The sequence below is a fragment of the Nipponia nippon genome, unplaced genomic scaffold (genome assembly GCF_047370975.1).
Source record: "Nipponia nippon isolate SJK-2023a ecotype South Korea unplaced genomic scaffold, ASM4737097v1 scaffold_1, whole genome shotgun sequence".
In the NCBI taxonomy this organism is placed as follows: Eukaryota; Metazoa; Chordata; class Aves; order Pelecaniformes; family Threskiornithidae; genus Nipponia; species Nipponia nippon.
The window spans coordinates 25,963,004-25,985,654 of record NW_028262290.1 but is presented as its reverse complement, the minus strand read 5'-3'; the positions used below and the strand labels follow the sequence as shown (position 1 = coordinate 25,985,654).

At 47.8% G+C, this 22,651-nt stretch overlaps 1 protein-coding gene across 9 annotated transcripts; it reads right to left on the bottom strand.

Moving 5' to 3' along the window:
- Positions 1–134: 134 nt before the first annotated feature.
- Positions 135–17,814, bottom strand: CCNE2 (cyclin E2). 9 transcript variants are annotated; one of them, XM_087749615.1, is made up of 12 exons: positions 17,749–17,814; positions 13,332–13,370; positions 13,130–13,238; positions 12,894–12,953; positions 10,763–10,914; positions 8,517–8,652; positions 5,917–6,063; positions 4,555–4,650; positions 3,658–3,792; positions 2,740–2,851; positions 1,787–1,941; positions 135–1,398 (listed from the first exon to the last, which is right to left on the bottom strand). In XM_087749615.1, the coding sequence occupies exons 2-12, from the start codon at positions 13,343–13,345 to the stop codon at positions 1,297–1,299; spliced, it is 1,218 nt and encodes a 405-aa protein (XP_087605741.1). In that variant the 5' UTR covers positions 13,346–13,370; positions 17,749–17,814; the 3' UTR covers positions 135–1,296. The 9 variants fall into 9 exon arrangements, with proteins under 9 accessions (XP_087605741.1, XP_087605717.1, XP_087605723.1 ...); XM_087749591.1 differs by lacking the exon at positions 17,749–17,814 and adding an exon at positions 16,325–16,441; XM_087749597.1 differs by lacking the exon at positions 17,749–17,814 and adding an exon at positions 16,188–16,276.
- Positions 17,815–22,651: the final 4,837 nt, after the last annotated feature.

The following is a 22,651-nucleotide window of genomic DNA, read 5'->3' as shown; positions in this document are numbered from 1 at the left end:
TCTAGTATCTTTCTTTTTAGAAATAGATGAAATCTTATAATAAACCCCTTATTTTTACAAACTGTACAGAAGGCTGGAAGCAACCTCAGCTAGTTCCACAATGGCTTGTTTGAAGAAGACATGAATTCAAGTTTGCTAAGTGTAGCACGAGTTTAATGTGGACGTGGGTGGCACGCGATGTGCTAGCGCAGCTTCGCGGGCTGCTCCCTGTCACGTAAAACGTGGCCCTGGATGCGGGGCACAGGGAGGAGCACCTCAAAAGAGGGAGGCGGGCGATACCCATCTTTCCCAGCACCGTCCCTTCAGCACAGAAGTGAAGCACCTCGGAGGCAGAGGTAGTGAATATTCCAAGGAAAACACAGTAGTTAATGCTGTTTATAAACACTGATAAAATACAGCTCCACAGTTAGTTTAAAATATTGTTCCTATGACGTGAGTGGTTGTAGAGTACCAGCGGCTCACTTTTTTCCATACCCTCTCCAGGTCTGGTTATGTTTGTTCTTGTTGAGAGTTGGTGGCTGGATCTCCTAGGATAGACCTCCTTCCTCCCAGGACTGTACTCGTTCCAGTTAAGGTTACTTCAGCAGCACCTTCTCTGCTCGTACTCCTACCTGAGGTCAGCGCTACACTAGAACTGAAGTTTATGGCAGCCCTGAAGGGCCACCTTAAATTCATCAGCCTCCTGGGGAGCCAGAATTGGATACAGGGCTGGCTACGCTGTAATGCAAGGGCGGAGTGGTTTCAGAAATGCAAACTGCGTACCCGCTGACCTCTGTAATACTGCACCTGAGCTCGTGGGTGACTAACTGACAGGCCTTAAGCTCTGACCTTACCAAGAAAAGCAAAAAAACAAAAAAAAAACCAAACACAACAAACCCAAGTCAAGAAGAGGTAATATGTACAAGCTGTCATTACGTTCTCCTGTATGGCTAGCCCAAGTTAAAGCGAGTTTGACATGTAAGTAAGTTGAGTGGACAAACTTTGCCACTCAGCCGTTTTTAAAAAGTTCTTGAAGTTCATAAGTTAGGAATGGTCTGAGTTGAACTAAGTCATGTCTGAGAACGGACCAAAATAGTCCTGGCTCCTGTGGATGCGTGGAGGGATGCGTGGTCAAAATCTTTTATCAAGTCTGTAGGAGGACACAGTCTCAGTTTCTTTCTGCTGCTCTGTTTGGTGCAGCTTCTACTGCCCAAGCCTTGAGCAGCCGTAAAGAGCGCGAGTCACCTTTAGTGTGGTCTTGTTCTGAAGCACCAAGTCCTGTTTCTGAAACTGTTCATGAAGGTTGCGGTCTGTATTTCATTTCTTCTCTGTACTTTTGGGAGGGGTTATGATTCCTCCTGTTGACACGGGGGATAACTGGCCTGGGGCAGTAGATGCTACTCCACTGTTAACTTCTTCCTGGGTATCGGGAGAGGAAGAGGACAGTTAATACCTGTGATAAGTTCTCCTTTTTTGTTTCACTAGTATTCCTCACTCTGCCCAGTACAAGTCAAGACTCCAGAGTTAGGATACTGAATAAAAAACCAAGGTGGTGTTACACAACAAAGATGATTATCTTGTAAACACCTCACCAGTTCTTTCCTTACAGCCTGTGAGCGTTAGGGTAAAACCCCTTTCGTTTACAGCATCACCAAGCAGGAGCAAGAAACAAAAGGCTGGGCAGCGCTGGCCATGGCGAGCCAGGCCAGGTGCGCCCAGGAAGGTGTTTGGCCAGCGTAGCTGCCTCGGGAGAGGAGTGTGTAACCCGTGCTCAGCTGCCTGAACTGCCAATCCACAAACCACCTACCAGCATGTCCAAATAATTTGTGTGTGTTTGGATATTGTGTCGGTCTTCTACTGCAACCTTCTTAAAGTTCTTCAGCTTCACGGGGGCTTTTTTTGCCACGCTTGCAAAGGGAACCATCCATTCTACGCACTCTGAAATGCTGTCCCAGTCTAAGCCTAGAGGGCAGAACGCAAGAATAGATTTAGAAGTCATGGAGGAGTTGCACAGTGTCCCAACACAGTCATAAATTTAAAAACAACTCAAACTGCAGATAAAAAACTCAGAAACATCCTCCAAGAAATGCCCAGCATTGAGATTTCATTACTGAAAAGCGTGGTGGCAGAGGACGGTGAGCACAGGCCTCCTGAGCAAAGTGGCTCTGTGGCCCTGAGGGTTCCTGTTGCTCACCGGGGAGGCCGAGGTGACTTCAGCTTGAGCGCAAGATTTTGGTTCACGCCCTAAAACCACGCACTGTTGTCACAGTCCTTTGTGGTACCTCGGGCAATGCACACCTGCTGAGCTTAGGTACGGGATTTTTTTTTTTCCCCCACTTATAAGGGACAGGCTTGTGGGAATGAGCGCACCGGGTAACTGAATGCCACCGACAGCTGAGGATGACTGGTGGCTGGCTACATTTTAGGTAGCCAACGATCCCCAAAACAACTGGAAGTCATGGAGCAGTAGTAGCAGCCCAAGAGCAAGAGGGATAAATCTGCTTCATTTCCTCAGCTAAGACTATGCTTCTGAAAGCATTTCCTTCTTTTCTGAGTCTTTGTAACATCTGAGATAGTGGCAGGAAGGAAGTGAAGTTAGGGGGGAAAAAACCCCACAGAACAGAAGAACAAACTAGCAGTGTCCGTGTAGCTTTGGTCTTTGGCAGCCTGGTAAGCCAATACGCTCCTCGCAGCCTCAGGCATCTAACAGCTTTCAGAGTCCCCTGCCTAACAAGGCTAAGCTTTACAAAGGCTTCTTACCTGAAGCTTTCTTGACTACTTCAATTGAGGTATAGTGGCAGAGCGCTGCAGCAGCTAGTGTTCTATACTGGAAGTCCAAAGAATTCACATCCAGAATACACAGGTCTAACAGCTGAGGAAAGAAGAGGTACGAATTTTAACAAGATGGTACTTCGATACAATCCTGTCTCAGAAACCGCTGTGCATGCAGCAGCCCCCCTACACTCTATGCTCTGTAACATGGCTGAGCTTTTTACCATCAATTGCATGCATCTAATTTATTTTTGGCACCCACTGCAGCTAAAGTGGGTCTCACAGAGCTATGATGCAAACCAATTTGCACTTTGACCAGTAACATGCAAGACACTTTGCTTGCACAGATTTAAGTACACCTTGAAACTCTTAGCAGAGCTCCAGGAAGGTATTTTCTTAAATTAAAATATTACCTAGCAGCTCTGTGACTTAGTCTACCCTTCAGTAAGCCTCTCTGAGGCTTACGTGCCCATAAAAATTGAAGCACAGCAATTTCAAAACAGTCAAAACACTCCTCAGACTGCCTTCTCGGCAAATGCAGAAACACCGTTAGAGATAATACAGGTAAAAAACAGTGAACTGACCATAGCATCTTAAATTATCCACCCTCCTCTCTGAGCTGTTGCCGCTGTAGTGCATAGCAATTAAAAAAAACAAGATGGATTTTTATTTTTCCAGTGTACAGAAGTCTTAAAATATGTGAGAGCAGGGAGACAAGAAACACATGGGTGCTTATCCTCAAAGCTTAGTATGACATTCTCTGGCAGGCAAACTTGCACATTCCTTAACATGGTAACAGGCGAGGTGAAACAAGGAAAAGCGTTCTTTAACAGCTTTTGGGGTGTAATGGTCAGTTGTGCTTGTAATCGCTCCAAAAAGCAGTTTCCAACAGAGTTTACTACCTACCTGTGCTATCTGAATGAATTTTTCCTGAGAATACTGAGGTAGCAGCACTTTCGGAACATCCTTCAGAGCATCCACTTGAAGATAGAGGTTCAGCCAAGAGACGATTGTCACCGGGCAGAGTTCCCATTTTAAAGCCTGCGAATATGAAACAAACGGGTAAGCACCCTAAACCCCGCAAGGATAGTTTTGTGCCCTGCTCTCTTTTCCCGTACCTCCCCTTTGAGTTTGCTCAGCTTATTGCACAGAGCCTCAAAAGACACTAAAGATGATGTACAATTTCAAGTACCAATATTCATTTTAGATTGCATTCTCGCTACTTTTTGAACAGGCTGCGTTACGATCAGCACAAAAACGTATCCGGCTGTCTCAACCCCCTTTCCTATGCCCGTGCACTTGGATCTTGTGCATCTTCCCCATTCAGAGGCTGGGAAATTCAGAGTATTTGTTTCCCCCGAGCCTTCAGGCTAGCTGCCTGGACCTGCAACTAGTATCTGCTAACGAAGAATAAACGTATAAGGAGTCCTGTGATGGTAAAGATGGATCCTTTCCAAGAGAAGGAGCACCGAGTAGTGTCGATGCTTTGCCTGTCTCTCCTAGAGGCCCCTGTTCCCGGACAGCAAAGGACCCTGGCAAGCGCACTACGCTACAGCGACAGCCGCCTGGCCCGGCCCGTGGCAGGCCTTTCCTTTCGTGCACGCACGAGAAACCTGTCCTTTTCTAACAGACGGGGATTTCACCCCAGCCAGGGGCTTCAGAGGTCCCCTGCACGTACAATGAAAGTTTCATTGGAGGGAATACTAAACGTGTCCCTTTTCTAAGCAGACAAATGACATTAAAACACAAGGCTCCGCTGGACGGTCTTTCAACCGGCACTTACAAACGCCGCAAAGTTATTACCTTTAACATAATAAGTTCCATTCTTACAATATCATCTTCACTGCAAGCACCATCAGTGACGTAAGCAAATTCCTGTATTTTAGGAGCGTAGATTTCCTTTAAAGGAAGGGAAGGGGAAAAGTGAAGATTAGAGCGCTTTACAAATCTAAGACAATTTGAGAGGATACTGGCAAATACTTTTCCGTCCATACTGGAATATTAACATTTCTTATGCTACAACAGTGTTTTTCTCATTCTATGAAGTGACTTGAAACTTTGAGGAGATATTAAAAACAAGTAGGTTATATGTTACCTGCTGTAAAACACGATAGATTTATCGCAACTTCTTTAGCTTTTGGAGAAATAAATGCTGACCAAGCAATCAGAAGAGCCTTTCATTTATACCACTTTCTACTCAGCTATTCCATTTGATGTAAAAACATACACCGTCCTAATTCTCATACAGCACACCCCGGTACTAGAAAAGGCTTGCCAATACAGGTTATGCACAATGTCAGTGAGGGCTGATGTAGTCTCATCGATTGAGAAAAAGCTGGGAAAAGATGAGACAAAATCCCACAGCCACTGTAGCTGGCAAAATCCATGGTGCAGAGACGGTTAACAAATTTGCCAACCCAGTCATGCCAGTTGGGGCCACATATAGGTAGGTGTGTTAGTGAAAGAGAAGTCGCCAGCAGAACCGCTTCCCTACCAGCTGGCTCCACGGCCTGATGCCCCACACGCTTCCTTGGGACAGACAACTGCTTGTAGGGCACTACCTTGGCTGTAAGAACAACACCTAGACCCGGGGGGGGTTCCAAGTATAAAAACTTAATATCCCGAATTTTCGTCTCAGTCCAGCCTACCATGACCTACAAAAGGAGACGTACAAAAATACACTCCGGGCTCACAGATGTAGTATGCGATGTAACGTATCACCATCGCTGCACTGATTACGTTATCTTTGAAAGAAAAAAAAACTCTGCTAAATGGGTTTAAAGAGATATCAGCCTGATGTACAGGCAGTTTGAGACTTAGGCTTGGTTTTGTTCAAGTCCCACACCCATTCCTGAGATTGTCTGCCAATTGCTGTATATTTGGAAAAAGACAAAACAAAACGAAACTAGTCCTAGCACATTTGCATAGCTTTTAAGTTTATGTGGTCTCCTTCCCTGCTGCTGAGGAAAGGGAGGACAAAGACTACACTCCAAGAGATTGACATATGCACAACTGAAGGAAGAGAAAAAACTTTCCCCTTCTGACCTTCAGTGTTGTATGTACACCACCAAGTTCAAAAGATTCAGGCAGAATAAATAAACGTTACCACTGTCTTTTTAGTTATTTCAAACTTAATATCCTCCTCCCTGTAACAGAACTTCTTACCTCAAGTTTGGAGGCAATGAATAATGAGGTAATTCCTATGAGCTGAAGCATGCTCTTGTTAATGTTCTTTTGTGTCAACATGAATCTATCAAAAAAGTCTTGAGCTAGGTAGAAGGTTTCCCTGTGGAGTGCATACACCTCACATACCTACAACAGGAAAAAAAAAAAAAAAAACACAAAATAATTCCGTTTTCTGTTAAAAAACTCTGTGTACACACATGGGAGTATTCAAGCTTTAACAGTAAAACACAGCGTGCACAATTTTATCTTTTGCACACACAATCACATGCCAAGGTGTGTTAAGATGCAGTGGTTAGTATGGGACTGGAAAAAGTATTTCCTATGCTCCCACCTAAACATGGATTGTCTGTCATGCACTAACATCCTTCCAAAGTATACTTTTTCCAATGTAAATAGCATCCAGTTTTCCTAAAAATGAGCATGAACAATTTTCCACTGAAAGAAGAAAGCCTCATGGAGGCGGGGGGGACAGCAAAAACCTCCACTAGTTTGCTTGATTAAGAATACTCTGGGCTCCAGCCTCAAGCTGAAGTCACGGAGCAGATCCTCCCTGTCTGCCCCAGGGCAGAACCACTAAAAAACCTGAAGTCTTTGGCTGTACAGCAAATAAGCCTGGAAGCTCCTGCCCGAGGGGGCTCTGCTGGCCAGCCAGGAGCCTGCCCGCAGCCCCTCAGGCACGCCGACAGCCTCGCTAAGCGGGAACAAAACCGCAAGGACGGCCATCTGCTCCACGCAGTCGCGGGTTTCCCTGGCAGGAAGAACTTTTTAATACTTGCATTGTATCAAAATGGTTCAAACACCAGTTCAACAAAAAAGGAAAGGAGACTGCCCAGGCCTGGAGATCTTTCTTACCTACTTTTTCCTCTGATCTCTAACTAAATTCGGGTGGGTCTGCCACAACTTCAGCTTACCTGCAACTCTGTATCCCTTCCACAGCTAGAAACTAGTTAGATACATCTACAAATTACTTACAATCTACACACAGTCAACAGGAAATATCCAAGAAATAGATTCCAAGTCCAAGCTTCCTGCCCTGCTTCATTATTTCACTTGGATACAAAGTCAGAATAAAACCTCACTACTACTAGCTATTTCCCAAGGTAAGGCTGAAAGTCCATTTGCAAATCAAAACCCTTCCTGACCATCAAAAATGCAACTGGTTGGCAGTAACACCACAGCTCATTCTTTTAGACCTGATCTAATATTTGCCAATTGCTGTGCTACTCTGATATTTTTAACTACTGCTCCAAACAAGATTCAGAACTAAAAAAGTACAGACCAGGCCCACCCACGAATACATGGTACAATTTCTATAGAAGTGTATTGCCCAAACATAGGCAATAATGCTTGGTCATGTTAAATAGTATCTCAGTTATGATGTTACAGAAGACAATGTTAGGAGCTACTGGAGGACTCTCAAAGTTGCTGCGATTTTAATCCACTGTGGCAGAGAGAACCCCTGAGCCAGACAACAACAACAAGGCCCTTGTTGACATTTTTGTTTGGAAATTGGATTATTTCCTAAGAGTTCAAGATTTTAAAAAAAAAAAAAAAAGCAACAAAACACAATTTAATGGTGGTATGTAAATTACACATTAGAGGAAGTAGGGAAGTGCACAACTGGAATAGTTTTTATATTCAGACCATATTTGAAAAAGAAAACCCCCACACTCCGTTCCTTTCCCTCAAAATCCCCTGCTATTAGCACTGTTCCACCAGGACATCAAGAGTGCCACTAACATCTGCTTCCTTGGAGTGCTCAATACGGAATTGGTAAACCTGCAAATCCCTTCTGCTGATGGGCAAGGATTGCATGAGTCAAAGGTTGCTTTTGGCAGTGGTGACAGAATATGCTCAATACAGAGTTCTCGCAAACGCCTCCAGAACATAGCTCTCTTATTTGCAACACTAACGCTCCTTCGCATAGGCTGCCAAGAACTTCCATTTTGTTTGACAACTGGAATACTCTGAAGTACAGTAATTAGACTGGAATATGGATGATTTATTTATAATCGTTTTCCAACAAGAACCTGTCTATATCAAGAGCCTTCAGAGGTCAGCCAGTACCATACTTCTTTCTTCTGCTCTCTTCATAGTAATAAATTTTTAATTCTATCCTAAGTCAGAAGACAGTGTCGGGGCTGACATCTAAGAGCTCTTGAAGTAGATGGGGCCAAGGTGATAACTGAAGTCCTCGATACAGATGCAGCTGTCTCATGGCTTAGATACAGTCTAAGATGCAAAGGTAGAGCTCCGTAACTAATCTGTCTATAGGAATTTTAGTGTAAGTGTCTCAAAACTAGATTTCTCCCCTTCCCAGGAAATAAGTGTGGCAAGAGCAAAAATTTAGTACTGTTGCTTGCTGCACTGTGTGGAAGGTTCAGTGTCTCCTGCCAGGGAAGACTGAATGTAGCTCACCAAGAGGATCAAAAGCAGTAACTTGTAACCCTTCTGTTGCAAACTAGTTTTAGCATTTAGCATACAGTACATCTTGCTATTAGGTTGTTTATGTAAAAGCTGTGCTTGTATCTGCCTACTTCACAGGCATAACACATGGCAAAGTAACTAAAAGAACACACCTCTAAGAGCCAGTCTAGCAGTATGGATCTCATGTGAGGTTGCAAACTAGAATGTAGTGATGTGAAATGTTTGCAATGAGCGTATCTGTTCTCCTTCTTCAGGATGTTGAGCCAGACATCTTTGGAATTTCCCCAGCTACGGAATAAAGTTACACAAAGCATTGTTAAGTATATATACACCTTCACAAAAGGAGCATAAAAACATTATTTATTGTTTACAGATATTCAGGAACAAAAGAAAATAGGTATACTTTGAACTAACTTTGCAATATACATATATATAAAAAACTTTGCAGGTATACTTTGAACATTTTACTTCACCACAACAGCAGCTTGCCAAGATCATCAGCGTGTCCGGTTTTATGGAACAGCCTATAAAACTGAACGTGTACACCCCAACGTTGCACGTACAACCAGAGTTTCCTATTTTGCCTAGTTCGGTGGCCATCCAGAGAGCAAGATAAAAACCAAACCCTCCCCATAAAAAAAGAAAAAAATCACCCCACTCCCCAAGAAACACAAAACATGCACGAAGTTGTCCAGTTTCGCTTGAGAAAAACATTTACAGATGGTGTTTAAAAGTCACTCATCCATCCCTTCCTCTTCTAGCCTACCTCAAGGCTCAGAAACAGGTTATTGTGAGAAAAACAGAATTCTTGTTTATTGCTAACTGACAACGTATTAGCACTCAAGTCTACTTGGGAAGAAGATGCCCATACCTTTAATATGGCTTGGTTTTAATTTGTAATTATTGTTACTATGAATTGATGTCATTTTTTTCCTGGATGTACTTCTCCTCCTACAGTTACTAAGAGGGACGGCACATTAATCGATGCAATGCTGATTTCCTACTGAAATTTTTGGAGTTAAATATTTACCTTTCCCCAAGCAGAAGCAGAGAGAGATTAAACAGACCTGGATCACTGGTATCGCCTACAATTTCTAACTCAGATCAGTTCCGATCTGCTGCCATCATAAGTTAAAACGTGGAGAGATACTTGCTTGTTTAATGCAGAAGTCTCCCCATTTAAGTGGGCAGGCATCAAAAAATCTCCTATTATGGTCTTCCTGCAGCAGTTAGGAAAACATGAAGGCAGCAAAGAGTAAATGATCCTCTGGTTCAGCTAATCAGAAAGGACGGAGCTCAGCTTTACCAGATGCCTATCAACAAGAGGTGAACACCAAGGATTAAACTCCTTGCATGGAATTCTGTATCTGAGCAGATCTTTGGGATCCAGCAGTTTCCAACAACTTGCTAAAGGAGTGTATGAGTCACTCATTCACCATCTTTTTTTATTATTATTACTTTTAAAAAAACTACTTTGCACTAAGCTTTTCAACACATACAAAAATGGGATTTGCTGGGTATAGGGAAGAGCATGCTGTTCTTTAAGCACAGTTCAGCAGGCTTGGGAGTAATACTGGGAGAGAAGAGCAGCTGAGTTTGAAACTCAGCGAAAGAGACTGTAAGAGACCTATTGCTTTGCACTGAGGCAAAACATCACCATGCAGCATCTCCCGCTTCTGATCAAGTTTTGGCCAGAACAAATAAAAACATGGCATATCTAGAAAGGTTCTCTTGAAGTAATGCTTCACGTTCTGCTTCTCTTGTCATTCACCTCAGAAGTTTTCCCTAAAAGCAAATTTAACAACTCCTTCATTAAACACCAGGCTGATACAAAGAGCAACTGGGGTACTCATCTAACACACCTGAATGGCTAGGAAATTCAGAAGTTGAAAAACACAATTTAGTCAGCTAATCTATCCCTCTGCAGAAAGGAAACTTCCTAGAGCTGTGACTGCACCAAGCATACTGCGTTGCATTCGCAAACTACTTGCACAGCAATATTGCCACAAGTTTATTTGAATATTTGCACAGTTTTAAGTTCTTAAAGAAAATTTTGTTTAGTATTTTTTGGTCACTCAGTTCCAATAGCACTGAAAGAAGTTTAGTTTAACCATTATGCGCCTCTTAACCACTTAGAGTCTCCAGTGTTAAGTTATAAAAGGACAGCTCTGAAAGGCAAAAATTATCTGTCCAGTGCATTTATAAGATTGGGTCGGGACAGGACAGAATTTCTGTCTTTTTTTTTGGACATCAAATTGTTTGTGGGATGAGGAGACAAGTAGAAGTATGGGTTGAGTACTGCCCACTATTATGCAAACACAATACAACAACAGATTTTACTACACTAGTTCAGCATATTTGATAAAACATCAACAACTGCTGCATCTGGTAAACTTACTTGAGTTCTGGCAAAGGTGATGGATTTATGAAGAGGTTTCTGAACCTGTATTTTTTGAATCTTGAGAAGTCAGTGGTTACTGATTCTTTGTGAGGCGTTTCAATAATTATGCAAGGCGAGATGCCTCCTGTTATCGTGGGCGGCCAACAACTCTGCAACATAAACAAGGTATCTTTTAAATGCTGATTTTACTATGAGAGCAAGAAAGGCGAGAAGTAGATTACAGTAACAGCAACAATGTATGTAACGTCTTTTTGGACCTCAGCATCAATTCAAGTACTGAAACCAAGAAAGACAGAGAGATAAAATGCCAACAAAGCCTTTCATAGTCAAGATGGAACATGTATAAACAAATCTGATAAATTTGGGTAACTCAGCTTTGAGGAAGACAACTGTCTGTAGTTTATGAACCCACAAATAACCCATCCATTTCTTGAGCTGCTCAGTTACAGTACATAAGGCACAGGTACTCGTTGCTACTAAAACAGAGGGCATTAGGTTGCTGGTCCTACCTACTTATCTACTCAGAGGGAAAAGAAAGGAGAGGGTGGAGGTTCTACTGTCTCTCAGTGGACATTCAGCAACTTGTTATCTTCCAATTAAGCGCTCCAGAGAGGAGCCACCCATCTCAGCTCCAGAGCTAGATACCCACTGAGCGAGCAGCAGCTGTGAACTATCTCTCAGCCTGCCAATGCCAAATATGGGATGCAATGACTCAAAAGGAGGAGAGCCTGAAGTTATTCATGTGGAAAGCTTCGAAGAAGGAATTCTGGGTTACTTTAGTTAACTCTGTCACCTGTTTCACTAGTACTTATTTGGTTGTAAGTAACCAATACAAGTAAGAAGGTATCAAATGCATGGAGCATACGCAATGCTGTAATGGCTGACAGCCTTCAAAATGGTGACACAGAACTTTAGTTATGTTCTGTGGAGTTAGGGGGGATCCAATTCCTAAAGAATGGCAACACCTGCCCCTGAACACAGAAACTTGTCCTAGATAGCTGCTTTGCAAGGCAAACTACGTACGATTTCCTTAGTATAGCTAAGCCTACTCATAGCCAGACTAAAGTACCCTAGGAGTGAAGTTACATATTCCAGCAGAATTGATCTTTACAGCACACAGCCACTAGAAAAGGCAGATCCTGCTTGTTCTTCTCTCCTGTGATCCTCACTGCCCAAGTCCCACCCCTTCCTTCTTTTGTCAGCTTTGATGCTTGTCAGACCCTCTGCTGGGTTGATTCAACTCACTAAACTGGCAGAACATCAACTCATTTTGTAGTGCCAAATTAGCAAGCTGAACCTGCATACTGCTTCATTTAAAGAGAACCAAAAACGGAGCAAGGCAGGGGATGGAGCGCTTGGCCAGCTACCAAGGAAGGAAAGAAAGGGGAGCAGGATTTCCCCCTTTCGGCAAAGGTAAGTTGTGACACGCAGTTTCACCCCAAGTACAGCTGACATACTTGCACAGCATTTTTCCCTACACAAAGTTTGCAAAGACAGCTTCACAATCAGAAGAGTTTTGCTTCACCATAGCCGCTAGTCTCATTTACTTTACAAATAGAGTAACTGCAAACAAGATTGTTTGCAAGAGAAAGCTACATTATTTTACTAACCCACTTTAAAATAAACAACTGTAAAGCCTCTCATTTGGTTTAGGAGTAGCCTATGTTAGTTAAAACAGATTCCTAAGTTGATTTAAATAATCAGAACTGTTACATGAACGTAAAGAGGGCCTGCATGGTTACGAGTCATCTTAACTAAAGGGCCATGAAACCACGCCTTAAGCTAAAACAAGTGCAATAATTGCATTTAGACTTGCCTCTAGGCCTTACCTGCTCTGCATGTGGAATTATTCTGAAATATCTGGTTTTATTCTCATGTTCACACCTAACCTTACTCTGCAGTGGTTTCCACATTGAAGGACCCTTCATCTGCAACAAAGCCATGTGTAAAAAAGCCAAAACATATAAAAAGATGCCAAGGTGCAGGGCTCCCATAGTTTTTAATACCTGAAGGTAGAAACTTCCCCTATTCAATACTTCCTAGTGTGGAATGCATGACCTCACACCCACCAACGTAAACCGGATGGACTCCCTCACCTAGTTTGAACCAGTAATCAGGATTGAATTACCTTAATCTCATATTGATGCTTTTTAGCAATTTTCCCATCTTCTCTTTTCTTAATCTCCTGCTGAGAAGAGAGAGACACATCAATACACTGACAATGACCAGCACAGCCACCTCGAAAGCTAAACTGTTGCTACTCCTGCCCCACTTTCTAACTCAGCAGAGTAAAGATTCTCCCATCCAAATGCACTGGAGAACTTTCAATATTATTAAACTTTTCAAGTTGCCCAAAGTGTTCACCTCTGCTGTTCTCCTTTTTCTGGTCTGGAGATGTTCTGGTGCCTGCAGTTCTTGCGGAGACTCTTCTTGACATGACAGCGGCTGCTGCTGCTTGGCTTGCAACCGGCTACTGCGAAGAGCAAAAAGACATTGGACATTAGGAGAACAACAGTTTTTAGATGAATATAGGTAAGTGTGGTGTATTATGATGCTAACGGTTTACCTGCGTCTTGACATCTTCTTTGGGTTGCGAGACCTCTACCTGGACCAAAGGAATAACACAAGCTCGGTTAGTGTAGCCTCAAGAAGTTACGACCGAGTTCCCGACTTTGCGTCATGAGATGCATCACAAAGAGCAGCATGGTTTACACAACTGAACTCGAAGGGCACGAGTATTTTACTGGTGTGAGGAGCGCCTAGGCAGATGTCTGTGGTGTAGGAGCACAGGCAGCTCCGCGTCCTGCGGGGAGTTAGGCTGCTGAAGCGGGTTATGCAGGGGTGCCCACCTATGCCAGCAGCCAGGTTGGCTCAGGCTAGCTGGGCTCCTCTAGCCCGGGGGGGGTGGGGGAGCTGTAAGGGGACATTTCCCACGCAAGAGGATGTGGGGGGTCCCCGGGGCTGTGACACACACACACCCCCCCACCCCCCCGCTGCCTCTACACCCTGCACACCGCAGCCACCGGGCACCCACACAGACACACGTTTTGCCGCCGCAGCGGCTCCCTCCGGGGCGATTTGGCCGCCGCCCCCCCCCCCACCTGCCGGGATGGGCCCTGCTGAGCCGAGCCGGGCCGCCCGCCGCCGCCCGCGCTCCCGCCGCGCCGGTTCCGCGCCAATTTGCAAAGAGTGAGGAGGCGGCGGCCTGCGCTGCGCCGTGCCGCGCCGGGCCGGGGGGGCGCCTCGGCCAGCCCCGGGGCGCGGCGGGGGTCAGGCCGGGGGGCACCGCCGCTGCCCGCGCTCGCTCTCCCTCCAAAAGGGGCCGAGCCGCCGCCTGCCCCCCTCCCCGCCCAGGCCAGGGGTGCTGAGGGGACGCGTGAGGGGGCAGGGAGCAGGGCAAGACCGCGGCCCCCGCGCTCCCGCCTTGCCGCGAGCGAGGCTCCCTCCAAAACCTGAGGGGGAAGCGGGGGGGGGGGGGGGGTGCCGGGGCGGCAGCCCCACACACGGGGACACCCACCCCCCCGCCGGGACCTTCCCCCGGGGGGGGACCCCGCACGGGGAGGGGGGGGGGACACCCCCCAGCGCCCTGCAGCGCGGGCTGGGGCCGGGGCGCTGCAGGGATCGGGGGCTGCGGGGAGGGGGGTCCCCACCAGGCGCCCCCCTGGCCAAGCCCCTGTCCCGAGGGCCGGGGCGGGGGGAGCCGGGACCCGCCGGGGCCGGGATGGGGTGAGGGCGGGCGGCGCGGGCCGGCGATCGGGGTCAGCCCGCCAAGCGGCTCGGCCGGCTTCCCCGCCCCCACCGCGCCCGTCTCCCTCCAAAACCCGGCAGCCCGCCCCCCGCCACCCCCACGGGGCTCTCCGCCGCCGGGCGGCCCCGGGGTAGCGGCGGGGAGGCGATGGCGGGCTCCCGCCGACACCCCGGCCCGCCGGGCTGCCTCCCGCCGGCGGTGCCCGCCCGGGCCATCGCCCCTCGCAGCGGCGCTCCGCAGCGCTCCCTGCCCCGGGCGGGAGGGCACAGCGGGGGCGGATGGGGCCGCGGGCGGACGCCCACCCCCCGGCTCCCCTCAGCCGCTCTACCCTCCAAACCGGTGCCCGGGCGGGCAGCCACCCCGCCGCGATTGCGCCCCTCACACCGGCACCGGGTCTACCGGTACCGCCGCTGCCGTCATCACCATCATAACCGCTGCCACCATCACACCCACCGCCACCATCGCCGCCGCCACGGCGGCCGCCCCCCGTCCCCACCGGCGGGACCCCCTCCCGCCACGCCCCGCGCACCTCCGCCGCCGCCGCCCGGGCCGCGCTGCTCAGCTGGCGCCGGCGCCAAGTCGCTATATAGCGCGGCCCGGGCCCGCGCTGCGCATGTGCGAGGGCGGCAGACAGCTCCCCCGCCCGCCCTCCGCCCGCGCACCGCTCGCCCCAGCACCGCCCATTCGCCGCGGGGCCGCCCCGGGCCCCGCGGCTCCCCCGCCCGCCGCCGCTGCCGGGACCCCCCCCGTGTCCCGCTCGCCCGCCCCGGGTCCCTCGGCGGAGGCGTCCCAGCAGAGCGGCGGGCAGCGCCGGCAGGAGGGCTGCTGCTGCCGCCGCCGCCGCACCAGGGAGAGCCGCCCGCTGCCCCGTCCGCTCTCCCCCGCCCTGGCCCCGCCGGCGGGGCACCCCCGGCACCGTCATCCCGGTCCGCCGCATCGAGCCCCGGGTCCGGGCCCGTGTCCGTGCCCCAGCGGGGCAGCTCCGCCAGCGGCCCGGGGCGCCGCGCACGCCGCGCGCCCGGCAGGGCTCAGCCCGCCCGCCCCGGGGCGGGGCCGCCGCCCGTTCCGGCCAATGGGAGCGCGCCGCTCCGCGGCAACGTGCAGCAGGCGGCGGAATGTAAACACCACCCCGCCGCGAGCGCCCTGCGCCGCCGTGCCCCGCCCCGCTCCCGCCGCGGCCTGAGGGCGGGGCGGCCCCTCCCGCCCGCCGCCGCCCGCCGCCCCCGTCAGCGGGGACGCGCTCCCCCGGCCCCACCGGCACCCCGTTCCGCTGCAGCCCTGCCGGCCGCGGGGGACAGCCCGCCGCCGCTCAAAGACGCCCCGTTTCTCCCTGTGGCAGCGGCCTCCTGACCCGCCGGCACCCCGCTCCTGTGGGAGCGGCCCTCTGGCACCCCGCGTCGCGGGGGGTCAGCCCGCTGCCTGTCGCGCCTCTCACCACGCAGGGAGGGATGGCCTTCACCCAGCTGTGCCCCATGAAGGCTCCTGGCTCTGCTGCCAGGGCCCTGGGCCTTCGTGGCCAACACCTTCCCTGAGGTCCCCCCTCTCCCTCCCTCCGTTTGGGCAGCGTGTTTAACCACAGAGAAATTCGTCCCGGCAGAAAGCAGGCCTTCCCCAAGCGCAGCCTCCGCGGTCTCCCGCGGACGGCCCCGTCCCCTGCCCGGAGGCCTTCCCCACCTGCCAGCCAGGCTGGGGCCGCCATCGCCCCTCGGGGTCCCGCCGAGTCCCAGGGTACCAGCGCCCGCCGCGGGAGCGCCCGGCCCGCGATCCCCTTCTCCATCGGGAGACGACGCCGAAGGGTGACTGACGCTTACCCGCAGTGCCAGGCACACCTCTCAGTCACTGGTAGCATCGCTCAAGGGTTGCGTGGAGTTTTCTTAACAAATACCCTAAAAAAAAAAAAAAAATCCACGCTGCCCAAAGGCAACCAAACCTCGCAACACCACGTACTCAGCAATGCTTTGAGCGCACACTTTTCTTTAAAGCCCCCGTGGCAGGGGCTGGGCACGGTGGCAGGCCCTCACCTCAACACAGGGCACCTGTGGCCATTTTGCTGATGGGAAGCAACCGGTGCTTTCCCTCTCCTCTCCGGCAGCGCAGAGCACACGTGCAGCAAAACAGTGCCAAGAGAAGCCGCAGCTGCCTTCAAGTAAATCCACCTCATCATCAGTTTTTTTCACTTCTGCTTTTTCTTTTCCCAAGTGTAACGCTATTAAGGAGTAAACATAGTTTTCATCTCTAAATACACATGATAGTAATCAAGCACAATAACCAGATTTTGGTGCTTACCTTCTCATAGCTTTCAATGACAAAGAGAAAAGGCAAGAGAAAAGGCAGCAGAGCCCACCCCACCCCAGGCAGAGATGTTACAGTAGGGTTGCTAACAGCAGTTTAACAGGTCACAGGTTTGGGGCAGCAAGGGCCATCTCTCAGCTGCGGGTGCTTACAGTAACTGATGGAGTGGGGACAGCAATTCCTGCAAACTTCAAGTAAAGCAGCGTGCACGACAGACCTGTGAGATGGATGTTGCAGCCACCCAGCCCCCTCAGCTCTGCAAAATGCCCATTCCAGTCCTTATAATGAAGAAAATCTGCTAGTTGTGGCTCAAAAGGGACGTAAAAAACTCACAAACCACTGTCATCTGTTCAAGCCCATTGGCACTTAGAAACAATCTTTGTCAAGTACCTATATTGCATCAGCTCGTTTCAAGAAATCTGTCTCATATCATAGTTCCTGAAGTGCCCAAGTCGGCATAGCCTTCAGCGGGTAGCTCTGTTAGTTGATCGCCACTGAAGTCCACCAGCAAGATACATCCTGCTGCCTGGAAGCGCATCTCCCGCTCTGCCGACTGCAGAGAGAAGGTGGTCTCCTGAATTTGGGCAAACTTGACCTAACTCTAACCTCAGGCCTTTAACTGACTTGCTGAAGCTGAAATGCTACCATAACCCAACTTGTTAAAAAGAACTGGAACTTCATGAAGGGGCTAGGGGAGAGGAGAGACAAAGTATCTTTTTTTCCTAAAAAGCCTCCACCCCTCACAGATGTCAAATTAGGGCTTGGTGGCACCCAGCCTCCAGGCAGCAAAGCAGTTTTGGTGCATCAGGAACAAATTCCATGGCACACCGTGAGAGGAGAATATTGTGAAGCGAATAGTAGCTAAAAACTGAATGGATCAGGTCCGCCATGAATAGGTCTCAGCACAATGATTGTAATGACTACGCTGCTCATTTTTCCATACCTTTTGATGTGAGCTGCTGCAGGTCGCGTGCCATCGTATTTGTGGTTTTGCCTCAGTAGTGGAAAATGCACCAGGTCCTGTAAGCATTCTCCACCCTGCCAGCAACTTCTCCCATAAATTTTCAGCACTACAGAAAAAAAAAAAAAACAACCCAACCAGAAGCTAGTGTGTAATAAATCCTGCTGCAGACAATTAAATTATGATTTTAATGCAAGCTAACGTGCTGACCTTTTGATGTGGCAATAAAACTAAAGTGACTTAGTCCACACTGGGACTTTTCCAAGTGAGATAACATACAGTACATCCTCATTCATTACGTGGATGCTTCCTTAGGGGAGGTGAGCGTAAAAGAGAGAAGAATTTTTAATCTTCTAGAAATACACTGTAACTGCTAAGCAGTATTTGTGCTGGGATCTGGTAAGTCCTTTTAGATTAGCCTAGTGGTTTTCTTTTTTTTTTTTTTTTTTCCTAATTACCACTTCTGGATATGTTCCAGAGAAGGTGTGAACCCCATTGGAAAGGCAGGGATTACAGGGCCTTCCTTACAAACTTACACAGCTGATGTTGCTTTTCTTGGTTATCCTTTCATGGATCTCTCTGAAGGAGCTCAGAGTCTACTAGGGATCTATAAAGCACAAATTGAAAGCCATGAGGATCAGTCCCTTTACCGATTGTGCTTTTCTCCCAGAGCTTCTGAATCCACCTGGTTGTTCCCAAGGAAGGGAGCGGTACTTCATTACAAACATTTGCACACAGCTCCACTGTGATCCAGGCACAAAATAACATGGAATGTTGCCTCCCGTGTTCCTGCCTTGTTGCAGTGAATATTTTACTATGGTCATTCACTTGTACTGCTGGGCTTTGTCCTTTGGAGCCACAGCCATGTTGTCAAAGCCATTCTATAACTTAGTTAAGGGAAAGGCCTGCTCCAGGACTCTTGTGTGGATGAACTTCATTGTTTTTAAGAGGAGTTTTAAGCTTATTTATTGCAGAATGGCTCCAGGCACATAGCCTAAGCACAGCACCATTAAAGCTTTACACCTCTCCTAAAGAGGAATCCTTTAGTAGGAAGTTGCACCCTTCCCTAACTGAAGTGTTTTTCTTCTGCTGAACAGCATGGGACAATTTGAAACCCTGAGGTTTCAAAACCCTTGCTTTCTATTAGAACCTATAATATTCTACTACTTTCCTGCTTGTTTCATTTCAGAGACTTTTTCAAACAAGGCATTAAGGAAAATTCTTAAGACCTTACAAGGTTGACTTGTTTTTCAGTGGTGGGTTTTTTTTCTGATTTGGAAGGGAGAGAGCCCATATTACAGTTATTAAGAACCTGTTAGCTAAAATATAACACAGAGTAAACCTTTTAGTCATAAGCATGTGAAAATGTCTTTCTAAGGTCAATACCAGCAACAGAGAGTATAGGCAATGACCAGCTATTGATAAGCAGCCTGTATGACAATCAGATCAGCTTAAGACAACCAGCACTAAGAATTATTTTTATAATAAAGGAAGAAAATTCAAGTAGAGATCAAGAATAAGCTAACAGTTCCCTTACGGTTTGCAGGGTCAGAGCCACAACAGTATAGCACGACACAAGGATTTTCTCTTTGACTTGATTTTTTCAAGGCACGCTTTTAAAGGAGGGGGTGAGCAGAGAGAGTTACCAGCCTTTTAAACCCGCATTCAGAAGTAGATGTCATCACTTCCCAGCAGCCATAAAGCAAACCAACGGACTGCGTCCTTCTAGCTCTTGTTAGTAGCCTCTTTCTTTCTTCTTGAGATGATGTACCTTTCTCAGCAGTAAGAAGCTTGGAATAAACATTTTATTGTCCTGAAAGTCCTTTTACACAGGAGACGCTTTATCCATGTCCTGTCAGAAACCCATATCCTTTTCTGTACATGAACATTTAAACTCCCACTTTCAACACACCAAGGGTGAAACACCTTTAAAGTATAATCCTTACAGTTTGGTATCCTGAACAAAGTCCACAGTGAAAGCCCACAGTCAAACCCCAGTAAGGACAGCATCTCTGTAGTGAGAAGCAGCAGATGTAACTAATAGCCAAGCACTGAGTCTATGTTCACCTACCCCTGTGTTGGATCTCCTGTCTACAGCTCAAAGAAATCACAAGACCCTCCTTCCTCAAGTTTTCCAGCATCACTTCACCACTGGGCTGTAAACGTGACACCTTTTGGACCAGGAGATAAGCGTAGGTAGGGGAAAAGAAGGAATCTCAGGTCACAGAAAAGAGCCACGTAGAACACAAGTAGGACAATAATAGAGCACTTTTCAAAAAACGAAATAGATTAACTTATCCTCACCACGGCCTTCTAGGATGGGCAGCACGTTAGGAGACATCCCTTCCCCCTGCTGCCAGGAGAAGCAGGCAGCTGGCTTCAGGGGAAGGCCCTCTTCTCCCTGGCTCAGCCTCTGACCTAGGAGCGCGTGGTTCCTCATTCAGATGACTCACATCACCTCATCAAACCTACAGCTGCTGGGCCCCGAGCTCAGGACTTTCCCTCCCAAGCATGCAAGGTGAAAAGTGCTTACTGCTGATGCTCCAGTTTCCAAGCACTAGAGCAAACACCTTTGCAATACTTGGGGGACTAAGGCTTATGATTCTCCATAGCTGCAATCTTGGCTATGTTTAGGGCACATCATGGATCTCTCCAGAGGCAAAGGTGATGTGCAGGAAATAATACCCCATCCCAAACAGTCATCCGTTAGTGGATATTTGGTAAAGATGAATTTACTAATTCAGCTGTTAGGTGGTTTGTCACGAGCCACAGAAGCCAAACTCCTCTCTTTCCTCCCCATTTAATACAAGACATATCCACCTCCTATTCCTCAGTTTCACACCACAGACAGAAAAGCTAGAGCCAAAATTCACTGCTGGGAGTAGACAAGGGGATACCTCTGCCCATGTCAGTCCCCCCATTTCTTAACCGTGATCTCACCCTCTTTATTCACCTTGCAAAAATTGACAGCTGTTGGCCATTACCCACATACTCCAAAAGCCTGAGGCCTCCATCCTCTTTCCCACCTCTCTCTGCCTCCACTACTTCTCTGCAGAGCCCCGTTTCAGGGAATCTGGGATTCTTTTAGCACTCGGATAGGCTGATTTTTATTATATTGCCTGACTAGGTCATCTTGCTTGGAGACAACAGTGTGAAGGCTGCACTTCAGAAGAAAGTATAGACTTATGGCACAGCCCATGTCTGCAAGTTGAGATCTGAAGTCTGCTCCTGGCCACTAGCCTAGCTTTGTTACTCTTATCTGGGTTTTCTTTTTTGGCTATTATTCTTTTTCCTTAGCTTGCCCATGAAATTACAATATAGTTATCTGTCTCATTAAGGTATTTGAGTGTTCAACTATCAATCTGCCCACAAAACTTTGGAACAAGTCAAGAGACTTTAACTTCTGAAGTATTAGTTATACAGCAGTAGCTCCAGGACAGTATTTTCATGCAGAAAAAAGGCTGGCTGAGAAACAAAACTTTATACACATCCTGTTAAGTCTCAGTTCAGTCCCATTTGTTCTGAGACCGATCTATCGTGACCACATCACGGGAACAACAGCGCCACAGCAGCACTGGGCTGTGCTTTTGATGAGTCATTTCTACGTGTGTCAAAACCCCTGAACCCTGCTTGCAAGTATCACTGAACAATGGAGGTAACAGCATTTTGTGGTTGTAAACATGCACCAAAAGAAGTCAACGAGGCAAAGAAAGGAGATACTGAACAACTCAATGAGGAAACAGAGTGCCTCCATCAGCATTCAGTGTCAGAGAACAGTAATTAGTCTGCTAGCTTCATCAGAGACATTTATATAAACAGGAAAACTAGAATGTAAAATGAGAACATAAGTCACTATGGTTACATTGATATGATCCTTTATACGAACATTTTTGCTTTGGCACAGAGAAGTTTTGAAAAACACTAGTTCATGATGTTTTGGAAAGTGTCCAACCTAAATTTAAAAAGCTGCATTAAGTCTGAACTAAGCACTCCCAAGAGGAACACTATCAGTATAGCTATGTTAGGTTATCTGTATGGATATGACTATTAAACTTTCTCCTGCAGAATACTGTACAGCTCCTCAGCATAGACTCACTGCTTTGATAAATGTACAAGTCACAAAGTCTACATTTGAAAAGGAGAGGATTTACTCAGTGCTTCCTCTGGGAAGATGGATGCTTTGTTGCACAAATTCCATTTCATCGCCATCAGTTAGACAGATCATTTTGTCACCCAGTTTGTTCAGCGGGCGATAATCAAGTCAGGGACTACTTGCAACAACTCAACTCATAGAAATCCATGGAGCCCAGCAGCCTGCATCCAATGTGCTGAGAGCTGGCTGATGTCCTTGCAAGGCCACTCTCTATGATCTTTGAAAAGCCACGGAGATCAAGGACCCGATGACCAGAGGGGGGGAAAAAAACCCCAAAACGTTCACACACATTTTCATAAAAAGCCAAAAGAACAACCCGGCAAAGACCATTGAGCTTATTTCTTACATTTAAATGGAATTCCCCGTATTTCAGCTTGCACCCATTGCCTTTTGTCCTTTCACTGGGCACCGCCACAGAAGAGTCTGGCTCCCATCAGGTGTTTATATGCCTTGACAAGATCCCACCAAGCCTTTTCTTCTCTAGCCTAAACAATCCCAGCTCTCAGCCTCTCCCCATTATTTCAGTCTCCAATCCTATTATCTCCCTGGCCTCTTGCTGGGTACATTGCAGTATGTCCATGTCTCTCTCGTTCTGGGGAGCCCAGAGCTAGACACAAGGCCCAGATGTGTCTCACCAGCACAGAGTGGAAGGGATGGATCACCTCCCTCCACCTGCTGGCAATGCTCTTACTAATGCAGCCCAGGAAGCTTTTAGTTTTTGAGGCCACAAGG